This window comes from Psittacula echo (assembly GCF_963264785.1).
Source record: "Psittacula echo genome assembly, chromosome: 12".
NCBI lineage: Eukaryota > Metazoa > Chordata > Aves > Psittaciformes > Psittacidae > Psittacula > Psittacula echo.
In genome coordinates, this window is record NC_137747.1 from 9,345,298 (window position 1) to 9,358,340 (window position 13,043).

A 13,043-nucleotide genomic window follows, 5' to 3' on the forward strand; every position below is an offset into this window, starting at 1 on the left:
GCTCGCTGCGTTATTTCCGGTTCCGGCGCGCCTCGCTCTGGTCCCTGCGGCTGGCGGCCGAGCCTTGTGCCTCCGCCATATTGTCTGTGTGCGGCCGGCGGGCGGGCGGCGAGTGGCGGCCGCGGCAGGTACCGGCGGCTCCGGCGCCGCTCCTGGGACTCCGCGGGCGACGGGGGGGAGGCGCCGTGTCCCTTGCCTCGCTCCCCCCGCGCTCCCCTGCTCCCGCTCCGCTGCGGGCGCGGTGCGGGTGGAGGGGCCGGGGCCGCCCCTCAGGAACGTTGGGCCGCGGTGGGGGACTCTGAGGGAGAGCGGGAGGCGGTGGCGGTGCGGGGGGGGGGAGCGGGCGGGCTCGGCGGGGCGGGCAGGGCCTGCGGGGGGAGCCGGGCAGGGCGCGGCGGAAGGGGCGCGGGTCGGAGCCTCCCGTGCCTCTGGCCCGGCCGCGGGGCTGCCCGTGGCCGCGCAGGGACGGCTGGGACGCACAGAAGGGCGGCCATTCCCCCCCCGCCCCCCCCCCCGCTCGTCCAGCCCGCACGGTGTAGGTGTTATTTACTCCGAAGGCTCCGTTTCGCCTCTTCCCCGCCCTGCCCGGCAGAGCGGGGGGGTGTGGGGGGTCTGGTTGTGCTCGCTCCCCGCTTTCAGCCGCGCAGGGGCTCGGTTCTGGGCCTTTCTGGGCCGAGGGAAAGGTCGTTCGCACAGGTCTCCGCACCAGTCGCTGCTTTCCTCAGCAGGCAGCAATGGTCAGTCTCGGCCCTGCTGTGGTTGTGCCTCGGGGCAATAGGCTGCGGGGTTGTTGGTAAAATGTGCTTTGTGGACGAGGGGACAGATAAGATTATGAAGGCCCGTGTGTGTGGTGTTGGTCAGAGCACTTTGTTCTTTCTTACTGAGGGCTATGGGTGCAACCAATAGAGTTTGGGTTATAAACACTCCCTCACTGGTATGTTTTCTGCTGACAGCAGTGGTTGATCTATGAAGAGACTCATGAGGGCAAGTGCCTCACTTCTGCATTCTAAATTTATGGGTCCTGAGCCTATGTCGAGCCATGGGCTCCTCCTTGGTGCCTGTGCTGAGCTCTGGTATGTGCCAGAGGCCTGCAGTGGTGTGGGGTCAGTGCTGGGCCAGCCTGCTGCTGGGTTGGGGTTTTGCAGAGCTGCTCTTGCAGCTCGATGCCAGGCATTGAAACTGGGTGCCATGCACAGCCCCCAGCGTGTGCTCACCTGGGTTGTGTGAGCTCTGCCCTCCTTTAGGAAGAGCAGCTCATTCCATGTCTTCAGGTGAGCACCCACTGGAGGTAGAAGCGCAGGGAGACAGCAGCATTTCTGCTGGGGGCAGGCAGTGATTTAGGCTGTGCTTTGACTTCTCTTTTCAAAGACCTAAGAGTTGCTCAGAATATTGAGACTCAGAGTTGGTGGTGTGCTGGATTGGCAGTGGCCTGGGTGTGGATGTGATTCTGCCGATGTGGATCCTGGATTCCCTGGGTTGGTGCAGCGTAGTTGCTTGTACTGTGCTTTGTTCATGTTGGTGTAAGGTAGGAAAGGGTGAAGCTTGTCCTGGGAGAGGGGAGACTGGGCTTGGAAAGATTATACAGGATTTAGGTAAAGTGTGAAGCTTGATCAGCTCCTTAGTTAGGCCTAAAACTGGGATTCAGGGAATGTTGCAGTTCTTACAGCACTGTGTCCTGTGTGGGTAAAACATGGAACAGTGGCACCTCCTCTGTAGAGACACATGCTGTGTCTGCAACTGGGGAAAGAAAACTGGAATGGGATGTGGCTCCCACAGGCAGCATCCAGTCCCATGTCCAGAACAGTCTGCTTTCACCTTCAGAAGATCCACCCGTGTCTTGTGGCTGGAAGTCCAGTTCTTCAGTGCCTGCTGCCAGAGAAGGGTTTATGTAAAGGTCCAGACCACTGAGTATGAAGTGTGTACATCTCTGCTGTAGGCAGTGATCCTTCAGTGGAGAGAGAGTTCCCTTTTCCACCTTTCTCTGTTACCTGGTTTCACTAAGAGTAAAACCTCTCCCTGTCCTGTGGTGCCCAGCATGGGCTGCAGCAGGGAGCTCAGTGGGCTTGCAGAGGCACTGCTGCCCATGAGGAGTGGAAACAGAGTTGATCCCTGTGGTAAGGAGGGTAACATCAGCCTTGCAGTGAGAATGGTAATATTGTGTCAGCATTGGCCATAGTAAAGAAAGGAGCTGCTGTGCTGAATAACTAGGTAACATAAAGGTGGGTATGAGGCCCAGAGCATGGAAAAATGCGGTGAGAGGGTCAGGTGCTGGAGGAGAAAGTGGAGATCTCCAAGTGGAAGCTTCAGAGCAAGTTCTCTGGTTTGCCAGGGCACTGGGCAAACTCATGATGGAGCAGGGATGGGATCTGTTGCCAATGTGGCTCTTTGGAAGAGGGAGAATGAAATTGATGGTAGGTTCTAGTACACGTGGAAGAAGCTGGACCATGGTGTGGAAACTGTTCATGACATGAAGCAGAGTTTAGTTGTGTGCAGGGACACTGAATGGCTCTTGTTTACTGGAAAGCAGCTGATGCAACATTGAGAATGAGGATGCAAACATGGGAGTGGGGAATTGCTGGGGAAGGACCTGGGAAAATACGGTCCCTGAAGGTGAGACATGCAAGAACTTCAGTACTTGAGATTTGGATGTTTTCAAATAGTGCAGGTTGGGAGCATAGACTTGATGTGGGTTTGAGGTGAAAATCTTGGGAATACAGGAAGCCAAAAGGTGGTTATAAATGTGTGGAGTTGTAGAGGAAAAAACTGTGATAAAAGGGACAGGGATGTAACTTCTCCTGCTTTATTGTCTGGTGTCCTCACTCCTTCCACTGGAATTTTTCCTTGCATTTTCTCCTTACAGAACTAATTTTCTCTTTTTGTCTGTCCTCGTGCCCTCTGAGGAATCAGGCAAAGGAAGGCAGAAGCAAATGGGTGACATTGTGGTGGTGTGATTAATTTCATGGCACATTTCTGAGGAGGCAGGGCTTTATTTCTGGGTTACCAGACCTGGCATCTCCACTGCTCCTCCACTGCTCAGTTACTTACATTGGGGTGTCTGTTCTATAGACTCAGGGTGAGGTTGAGGCCATCTTAGATCTTACTGTTCCGTCAGGGTCTAGAGAGAATGAACCCCCAGATGTAAGATCAGGAGGGACTGTGCCTCAGTGTGGCTGCAGACATTCCCTGGTTTCATTGCAAGATGACTATTGGATAACTTCTCTGAGCTTGGATATCTCCTTCCAGGGGCTTCCAAGATCTGACTCCTGGAATTTACAGAACCCGATTGGACTAAAAGAGTTCTCCTTTGGACCTGGAAAAACTGCCCTGGAAAGGAGACTGCAGCTTCCTGAACTGTTGCTGAAAGCAGAGGGGTTTTACAAGCTGCTTTTTGGACCCTGTTTGCCATCAAGGTGCCAAACCTGTCTGTTGGGGGAAAAGGCAGGTGAGAATCGGGGTTGTTGATGTGGTTGTAGGAGCAATGATTCACAGATATCCTCTGCTGGCCAGGCCTCAGCAGCGGAGCAGCAGCCACATGAGCCTGACACAAGTCTTCCCTCTCCTTTGTTCAGGCTGCTCCGGACAGTTTTATTCAAACAAATGATTTTATTATCCTTTTCATGCTGCTGCTTTGGGAAGCTGAGGAGCAGAAGGGAGACTTGGAGTCCTTTGTGGGCTCGAGACAATACCACCACTGACTCCTGGTTGGGAGGTCACCATTTTACTGTTTTAATTTGCCACAGAGTTTATTTCTGCAAATTAGATTATTTCATCATACAGTCCCAGCCTGCTTTGGGTTAGAGGGACCTTAAAGCTCCTCCAGTTCCAACCCCCTGCCATGGGCAGGGGCACCTTCCACTAGCGCAGCTTGCTCCAAGCCCCGTCCAACCTGGCTTTGAACAATGCTAAGGATGGTGCAGCCACAGCTTCTCTGGGCACCCTGTGCCATGGTCCTTATGACCCACCTGAATATAAGGAATATTATGGAGCAGCCAGTCCAGCTGCTTGACCTAATGGCTGGATTAGTTTATGGCAATTCACTTGAAGTGGATGCTGACTAAAATGTACTAGGTGGAAGTGGAAAATAATTCAGGGCCAAAGTGGAGTTTGATTTCAGATTGCCAGTGGGATGGTCATGTCTTTGAGTGTTAACAACAGTGCTAGAAAATGGAGTTATTCAGTCTGCTTCTGCAGAAAAGTGGCCTCTGCCCTTGCACCTTCTGAGTAACCAAGGGGTAAAGTCATCTTGGTTTTGGTTCAGCTAAATGTTGGGAGAGTCCAGTGTGTGCTGGGCGGTTAACACTGGGTTAAGAGCCAGAGCTGGGTGGGAGAGGTCTCACCATGTGGTGTAGAAGTGCCCCGAAGTCCTCTTCATGTCCAGGGAGGAGCAGTGGTGCCTCTGCCCTGTTCCTGCCCAGGGGGAGGCAGTTCCTCAGCACATCTTTGCACGCCTGTGCAGCAGTTGTCAGTAAATCTTTACTTGTAGTGTTCTGCAAATGGAGGAGCATGGACACACACCACGGATGAATTTCCAATGTGGCAAAGCAAGAGCTCCTGCAGTGTTCCTCCTCTTGTGAGTTTTGTCACACGTTTCTCTGTCTGTTACCAGTGTGCTGTTGGAATTCCAGCCTTCCCTTCTGCAGATCAAGCAGCACTTTGTACTCCAGAAGGAAAAGGAGGGTTTTGCTTGCTGAGGAAGTTGTGCAGCATTCAGATCCATTTCAGCTGAGTTTACACATTAAATCTGGGTAGTTTGGAATGATGCATCCAGGCATATGTCCAACATATGCATCCTACCAAGCATATAAATACATACTCATCCTAAGCCATGACTTGATGCTGCACAGTGGTGTTAGGGGTGTTTGCAGGGTGTGAAGAACGATGCTATGGAGATGGACAGATGTGTCCTTGCCTGTGGCCTGCAGTGCTGTGGGTTGGGCATGATGAGGGTGGGTTCAGCATTCGTGTCCCTGTTAGGTTACCCTGTGTGGTGTCTGCTGTGCTCATCAGGTTCAGCCAGGCTCCAAAACACAGGTGTGAAGTACTAAAATCTTAGTCAGTACCTTCACCTCACCTGGTGAAGGCTGTGTAAATCCAGCACTTGCTGTGATGTGTTGCTGCATCATAGGTACTGATTTGGGGAGTTTAATAGCTTATTTTTCCCATTTAATTGTCAGAATGGTTGTGGCGAGGTTCATCTTGTGTTAATAACTATGAGTTTTTAGAGAATTATGGTAGAACTTTTGCTTCCTGGCAGGGGTTTGCACCAGGTTTATCCTTCAGCTCTTGTGTCAGTTCCTGCCTCTAGGAATTGCATTGTCAGATCAATGAAAAATATGTAACTTTACATCTGATGGGTTCAGTGCTAGCTGAATCTCTCTCCATGAACCACAGGAAACAAATCAGCTGAAGGATTGGCCTGTCCTACCCTGTGTGTGCTCATTAGTGAGGGAAACAGTTACTGTGTCCCTTAGCAGTGATGAGGAAAGGAGAACTTTCCAGAGGATGCTGCCAGTTGACCTGATGTCAGCTGGGAAGAGCCTGGAGTGCAGTTGAACATTCCCCTTGGTGAGCCCTCAGGAAGTCCCCCGTTGGACCTGGATCTCAGAAACGGTTCTTAGAAAATACTGTCCAAAGCCCCAGCAGGAGGAGCTTTGCTTTTATTAGTGCTCCTAGAAGAAAAAAAATCTCTTCCCATTGAAGTCCTTGCAGGTTCTCTTTGGCTTTATGCCAGACTAAAGAGATGTGCCTTCGAAAACCCCACCACCTTCCCTGCACTCCCTGCTCAGCCTAAACTGGCAGGGTTGGGGGAAGATGCCCCAGAGGTGTGCTGCCATCCCTTTCTGGTTTGGTATGCGTGTTCCAGCAGGTTAGCTTGGCAATTCCTGGTTACTTTTGTAGCCATTCTATGTAGTTGTGTCAGGAGTCTGCAGCACTGGCAATGAGGATATCCTCTGGGGTGGCTGGGAATGGTGGCAGAACCTGCGCTTGGCTACTGGGGCTTGGGTGTCTTGCTGATCTCCACACAGCCTCATCCCAGATCAGTCCTGGTGTGTTTGTGTTGGGAAAAGCTTTCCTTTTGCTCTGTGTGCTGTGAGCTGGCCTAGCTCTGAAATATGAGGATGGTCCATGGGTTTTGGAGAGAAGTGGGAAGAGAGGAGCTTTCAGAGTTGACTGTTCTGTATAAAGTCCCTTAGGAGATGGAGTGAGGAGCATTCACATCACTGGCAGCATCCTGCTGCTGGAGCAGGTCCCGGCTGTCCTGCCCCAGGTACATGTGCTGCTGCCAACACTGGAGCTTTGGACACCAAACTAAGCTGAGATGCTGCAGACCTGTAGAGGGTCTGTGAAAGCTCCACTAAAATTCAGCCGTTCCAGGTCTGCACAACAATGAGGACTGTGCCAGAGCTGCTGCTGGGAGAGCATGTGGCTGCAGTGACACTGCCAGGGCAGCCTGGGGAGCGTCAGACGTGACAGACACCACCCTCTGCGCTTGTGAAGTGGGAGAGTGAAGTTTTCCCCAAGTATGGAAGTGATCACAGAATATGGAGTTAGAGTAAAACCGTCCTGTGGTCAGTCCTGTGACTTTGAGGCAGTGATGCTCCCTTTGAGATTGACTCCTTCATTGGCAGGAGCTGTGAGGAATTCAGAGAGGAATCAGTGAAGGTGAAGGAGGAACCAGTTTGGTTTTAGGATATTGCTAATGCAGAATTACTTCAAGATGTTTCTTCCAGTTCAACTAAAGCAGTTGACTGTTTTCCCTAATGGCTGGTTATGTCTTCTTTAAAAGAATGGTGAGGTCGTTGTATATCATGATTTGTTATTTCTCCACAAGCAGCTCTTTAAGAGAAACCTAGAAGATGATTTTGGTGGAAGAATGTAGTTGGAGCAGAATGTGCTGTTCCAAGAAAACACCAAGAGAAAAGTTGGATTTCAAAACTAAGCTTTTTTTTAACTCAATCATATTTTAAAATCCCCTTTTCTGATGCTGAATTCCCTTTAGTAGGTGAATGGTCTCCAGGAAAGGATGTAAAATGTCATTTGTGTTAATCCAGGCTTGTTTCTATTTCAGCTATAAAATCAGAAGAAAAATATAGGTTGAAAGGGACTTGTGGAGGTCATCTGTTCCACATGGCATTGCTGCAGCTCCAGCATCGTGGAAACACACAAATCAGGTTTCTTTTGTGAGCTACAACATGGGGTTTTGTAAAGTTGGTTTCTGTTAATTCTTCCTTTAAAGGTGGGCTGGGGTTTGATTGGTGTTGGCTGCCAGCAGCAGACTGGACCCTGGTGTTGAAGCATGTCTTGATCTTTTCAGTGGTGTCTGTCCAGTACTAAATACTCCCCACGCTCTGCAGCAGCGAGTGCCCCTGCCCTGGAATCAATGAGCTGTGTGAAGGAAGTGATAATCAATTTTATGTGCTAATTGTCATGCTTCTTCTCACTAACAGAGCACATTGTGCACTCGTGATTTCAGAGCCTGGGTTTAAGCTGTTACCGTGAAAGGGAGCATCTCAGTTGCACTTGTGGGTAAAGGAAAGGAATAACCTTCTGATTCCAGACTATTTACTGGAACTGTGCTCCTCTCAGCTGCAGATAGATTTTCTAGTCCCAGAATGACCCAGCTACTGCCTGGCCTGACCTGTTCACAGCCTTAGTCTTTCACAGTCACTGCTGGTAATGAGCTTATGTGGGGAAAGTAGAAGCGGGAGGGAATCTCCAGCCCTGACAGAGCTCTGTGTGTCCCTTTCTCCATGAAAGCAGGATGAGGTTGTGTGGGACAGCCTGTCAGGAACTGGGAAAGTGTTGGAAATACTGTCATGGCTCTTTGAGTTAGTCTTGGTGGAATTGGGGGGGTGTAGTAACCACACTGGTGTGGCTAAACGTGGCTCCCTGGGTTCCGTCTCGGGATGAACTTGGAACTCCCTGGTAGGGCACTGGTCATGCCGAGGGCAGGTTGTGCTGTTAGCAGCATTCCAGAGGGAGGCTGTGTCAAGTGGTGCTTGTGTTCCTGGGTGCAATATTTACACTCCAAATCTGATCCACAAAGGTCATTGCTTGGCCAGGTTCCTTGGGACACCAGTGTTCTGGGAAGCTCTTGGCTTCCAGCTCGTTCAGAGTCTATGTGCTGTGTCATACTGGTGCCACTTCCTAGGTGTAAGGTTCTGAGTGAGTAACTGTGTGCTCTGTGCCAAAAGCATTTCCATTTGAAAGGAGGAAAAGTAATATTCCAGTATCTCAGTTACTCTTGACTAAAAAGAGGTGAATTTTACTAGAGGGTGAGCAGGTGCTTCTCAAACTAATGTGCAGATTCCTTAGCTGTTTTTTGTTGCTACTTGTTCAGAGTGGATGCATCTGGAAGGACAGAAGGCATAAGAAATTCCTGTAGGAATTTCTGTAGGGTTGAGGTGCTGTAAGTATGGATACTCCACAAGAAATCAAGTCTTCTATGGGGTTGCCACTGGGATGAGAGTGCGTTTTAAGGGTGATGAAACTCCTTTTTAAAAGGAGGGAGGTTATAACATGGTTTAAATGAAAGTGGTTTAAAAACCCAACTCGGAGTGAACATTGAGAGGCTTTTTCCTGGTTTCCTGAACTTTAGGTACAAAACGTGGTGTGCAAAGCTGTTCAGGCTGGCCTTTGAATAACTCAAACTGAAGAACTAATCTCTTTTGATTAGTAGCCCTTCAACTAAAATGTTCCTGTGTGGTGCTGGTGCAGTTGGGTTTGTCTCCCAGCTGCTCACTATCAGCAGCACATGCAGGGTGCATTCTGCTGTGTTAGTGTGAGCTGTTTGTACATGGGATGAACAGGGTCTGCTGGGGTGCTCTTGATAAGGGACTGTGCAAGAGATGAGTTACTTATCAGTTTGCTAATACTCAAATGTGTTTTTAAAGGAAGGTCTGTGGGAAAACCTGGCACTGAAACTTTTCCTTGGTGCTTATTTGCTGCAGCTACGGTATGAGTGCTATTGGGGATGGTCTTCCCAAGGTGGTCACCACGAGTGCTACACCACAGGACCTGGTTTCTGGCCTTGCACAGGCGAACCTTAGCACTGAGCAGCTTGTGTCAGGTGGTAACTGGAAGCTATGTCTTCCTCTCTCTGTGACCTCTGGTTTATTGCCTCAAAGTGGTGGTTTCCAGTTCAGCATTTCTCTACCAGAGAATTAAAACTCTCAGATTCATTTTTGCCTTTTGGAGATGCTCAAGGCTGAGCTGCACATGGCAACCTCATCTAATTCAATCTCCTTTAGCTGGGTTACTTATAGCAGTCTCTCCCAATATAAATGATTCTGTGATCCTGTCATTAATGCAGGAATGAATAAATGACATGTTCTGTTTGGATTCTGCAGAACTCACCTCTTATAACAAGCTCAGGACACTCATGTAGGTGCAGTCACTGCTCACACTGCACATTCTCTGCCTTTAAACTGGAGCTAAACTGACTTTTCCGTGACCACACCTGTCCCCATTATTTGTCCCTATTTGTGTCAGTCCCTTCTGCCAAAGAGCTTTTGGAGCCTCTGCAAAATTATCCCCCTCTGGGGACAGGGAGAGAAAAATACATACAAATTCCTGAGTGGTTCGAGCAGCTCTGGGGCAGGGTAAGTGTAGATGCATGTACTGTCTTTGCCTGAAACACAAATGATGTGTGCAGACTCTCCCCTTCCTGTAGAGAGAACAGCAGACAATAATACCCACCTCCCTACACAGGCATTGTGTGCTGTTCTTAGAAGCTGCAGTCGATGGTTTCCTGAAAAAGCCCTTCTCATACAACATGCAGGCAGAGCTGGGCTGGAGCTACGTGACAGAGTTAAGAACCGCTCTGCAATTTGATCTACCTTTAGATAATGTGATTGATTTTTCTTTTTCTTTCTTGTTTTTTTCCATGCTGAACCCAGGCTGGGCTGGGTGAGGAGCAGCCACGTGTTCTCACTGATACCCACTTGCGCTGAAAAGCTCGAATCAAAAATCAACTGAGGCGTTTGGTTAATTCCTACACAGGAGTGTTGCGCATCTCCTGCCAGAAGCACATGGAATGGGGGGAAACATGAACTCTGAAATCCACTAAATTTCACTGTCCTCAAAGGGGTGCAGTGAACTCAGGTGCTGTTAATGCCAAAGTGTGTTTTGGGAATATACATCTAATTTCTACAGGTCTGAGTCATGCCACATAAATGGTTTGAGGTCTCGGATGATTCCTGCCTCATCTTCTGAAAGCGGAATTTGTTACAGGACTAACATTTTGTCCAGGAATAGACTATTTAGTCATATTTCATATTTTTTCATTAGCTGAACCTGGCTGCAGTGCCCCATCCTTCCTTGCTTGGGCTGAGGATGGATGGGCGGCCTTCAGTCACCTCCACTGTGGGCTTTGGACCAGTGTCCTGTCTCTTTTGACACTGGGACTGGGTTATCGCAGCCCCTCTTTCCCCGGAGCTGCCCTCAGCACAGTTTGTGTGTCAGTAGGTCAAAAACTAACCTGAGGTCCATGTCAGCCAAGAAGGTTTGGTCCATACCAGAAGGAGACCTCATGTCTGTGCTCCCAAATGCAGAGCCAGCTGCTGGTCAGGTTGTGGGATGTGGTGAAGGACATCAGACCTTCATCCCTCAGGTCATACACCATCTTCTGCTTGTAGCTGTGGTCCTTGCAGCAGACTGCAGTGCTGCAGACCTCAAATGGTGCCAGTAGAGCAGGATTTTGCTTCTAGAATTTCCTTCTGGTGTGATGTATCCGATAGCCTGAGCTAACTGAGTGGGTTCTGGATCTTTCTGATGAATGTGGCTATTAACCTCCTCCTGCAACTTGGTGGGTGTTTCTGTGGAGGGATGACATTGGCACAGCAAATACCTACGTTCTGTGTGTTTAGGTTATTGCCCTGCTGCTCAAGAGCCTCTCTTTAAACAGGGCTGTGCAGGCTCTGCCACATGCTGCACTCTGAACAATGCTCTTTCATGCTCCGATGCTGCTTCCTTCCTCGTGGGTTATTTTGAAAGCTAACAAAGAGATTCTTGTACTTGAATGTTTAAAAATATTCTGGCTTTCACTTGGGAAGGATCTGAGAGGTGCAGAGCCTCTGCTTTTGTTTTAGGTAGGACACTATTCGTTGGTATAAAACTGTAGTAAGTTCCTGATAAATGTTCAGAAATTAGAGTGTGGCATACAGTAACTTTCTTTTTGAGTCATTTTGACTAGTCTCCATAATGCAACTGTGCACAAGCAGAATGCAAAGAAACATCTTTAGACTTGCAGCAGAGTTTTTCTTCTGTGTTTGGGTAAATCACCACGTCTAACACAGGTGCTGCTGTCTCTTAATGTCACGACTGTAGAAAGTTATGACTGAAACTGGTGCCCCATCCCAGTTATACTCTTCTGTCTGCCTCTGTCTGCTGTGAAGTGCTCTGAGCATCCTCAGGCCATTGGGTCCCTGAATGGTTGGTAATAACTGGCCTTAATTTGTTCACAGTGGCCTTTCTTGTCTTGCTGCTGGTTGTTCTTTGCACAGAAGGACTCACTGTAGCCACACAAACCTTTGTGTGTGAGCACAAAGGCTTTGGTCTTTTCAGGAATTGCAGGTAAATCCCAAAGTTCTGATTTAAATGAAAATCGGTCCTTCTAGAAGTTGAAACTTCAGAAAGTGCTTCATTTAGGTTGTGCAGGTGACCTGTTGGTCTGTCACCCCTTTGTAGCATTGTTCATTGGTGCCTTGAAAGAAGTGATAGTGCGGCCTGTGTGTTTGTTCCATGGCAGGCACATTCCTCCTGGATGGGGAGAGGTTTAGCCTGTGGCTGTTGCTTTCATTCTGGAGCTGGACAGGAGTGAGTCTGCAGCTACACACACTGCAGTTCTTCACACACTGCAGTTCTTCTCTTTGGGAAGGTTCTCTTTATAACCCTCATTTGGAAAATCCATGCTGAAGTTTCAAAGTCCGGGGGGTTACTTTTGCCAAGTGATCCCATCCCGCATAGGGGGGAGCAGACAAACAGTTTTCAAGCTCTGGCAGATGATCCCAGGCTGTGGCTGGGCTCCAGCTTCTCCTCAGCAGCTTTTAATGATTAACTTGAATGTTTTTATAGTGTCTTGAGGTTTTTACCCTCTGGTTGGTTTTCCCTCTGCAGGTGGAAGAATCCGAGGCCATTGTCCTCCAGTGCAGACCGGGCAGCCTCTGATTTGCCATCCCATCATTCCCACCTGCCAACCTGTCTGATATGTCGGGACCCGTGCCAAGCAGGGCCAGAGTCTACACGGATGTGAACACACACAGACCCCGGGAGTACTGGGATTATGAGTCGCATGTTGTTGAGTGGGGGTAAGTCTCTGGGCTGCCTCTGGTTGTCCCTGAGCTGGGATCAATCCCTGTAGGATCCTGCATTCTGGTGCATGGGGAGTTCAGGCACCAGCAGTGTCAGGCTTTATCCTGCTCCTTGGCAGCTGCCTGTGTGCATGGCAAGTGTTTGGATCACAACTTTGCTTCCCAAGTGTTTCTTGTCAAAATGTGAAATCCCCAACAGTGCAAGAATGTTTTTAGCAGCTTCCTTAAAGAGTTTGGGTTGAAAAGTGTTTGCAGGGAGTCAGGAAATGGCCCCTTTCAGAGGGAAGAAAATCTTGTTCTGAAACAATCTAAACATCAGGGCTGAAAAGAAATAAAAAGCCTGAAGCTGCCTCTGCCTTGGGTGGGTGAAGGCACTCAGCAGACTTAAATAGGTACCTGCTATTTTGTGACTTGTTGCTCAGCTCTCTGAGTGACTGGCAGAGATGTCTGCTGCTTTTTGAAGGAAGGAGGTGCCTAAATTGAGCTCATGACTGAACTGTCCAAGAATCAGCCAGCAGTGACACCATTCTTTGTAGCTCTGCCTTCCCCATTCTGTATAGCAGAGCCTGGGCTAAGTTCTGCCCTCAGCTTTGTAGTGCTTCCTGGGTTCTGAAGTGTACTGAGTGTGCTGAGCTGAAGCGGTGGCTTGTGCCTGCTCTGGTTTTAAACAAGCCAGTGCTGAAAGTTCTGGTCTTTCTGACTGTGTTGATTTTTAACAACATTATACAAGGA

General features: G+C 49.3%; 1 protein-coding gene across 8 annotated transcripts in view; it reads left to right on the forward strand.

Annotated features, from left to right (window-relative positions):
- The window catches only part of CSNK2A1 (casein kinase 2 alpha 1), a 21,492-nt gene continuing 8,449 nt past the window's right edge, over positions 1-13,043 (forward strand). Inside the window, exons 1-3 of one of the 8 annotated variants that reach the window (XM_080628190.1) lie at positions 1-128; positions 3,244-3,442; positions 12,118-12,308. In XM_080628190.1, coding sequence (XP_080484316.1) covers positions 12,208-12,308 — 101 coding nt within the window. In that variant the 5' untranslated portion in view covers positions 1-128; positions 3,244-3,442; positions 12,118-12,207. Of the gene's footprint in view, positions 129-638; positions 3,443-4,483; positions 4,571-9,899; positions 10,105-12,117; positions 12,309-13,043 lie in introns of those variants that run through there. The other 7 variants (XM_080628194.1, XM_080628192.1, XM_080628191.1 and 4 more) reach the window with 7 other exon arrangements.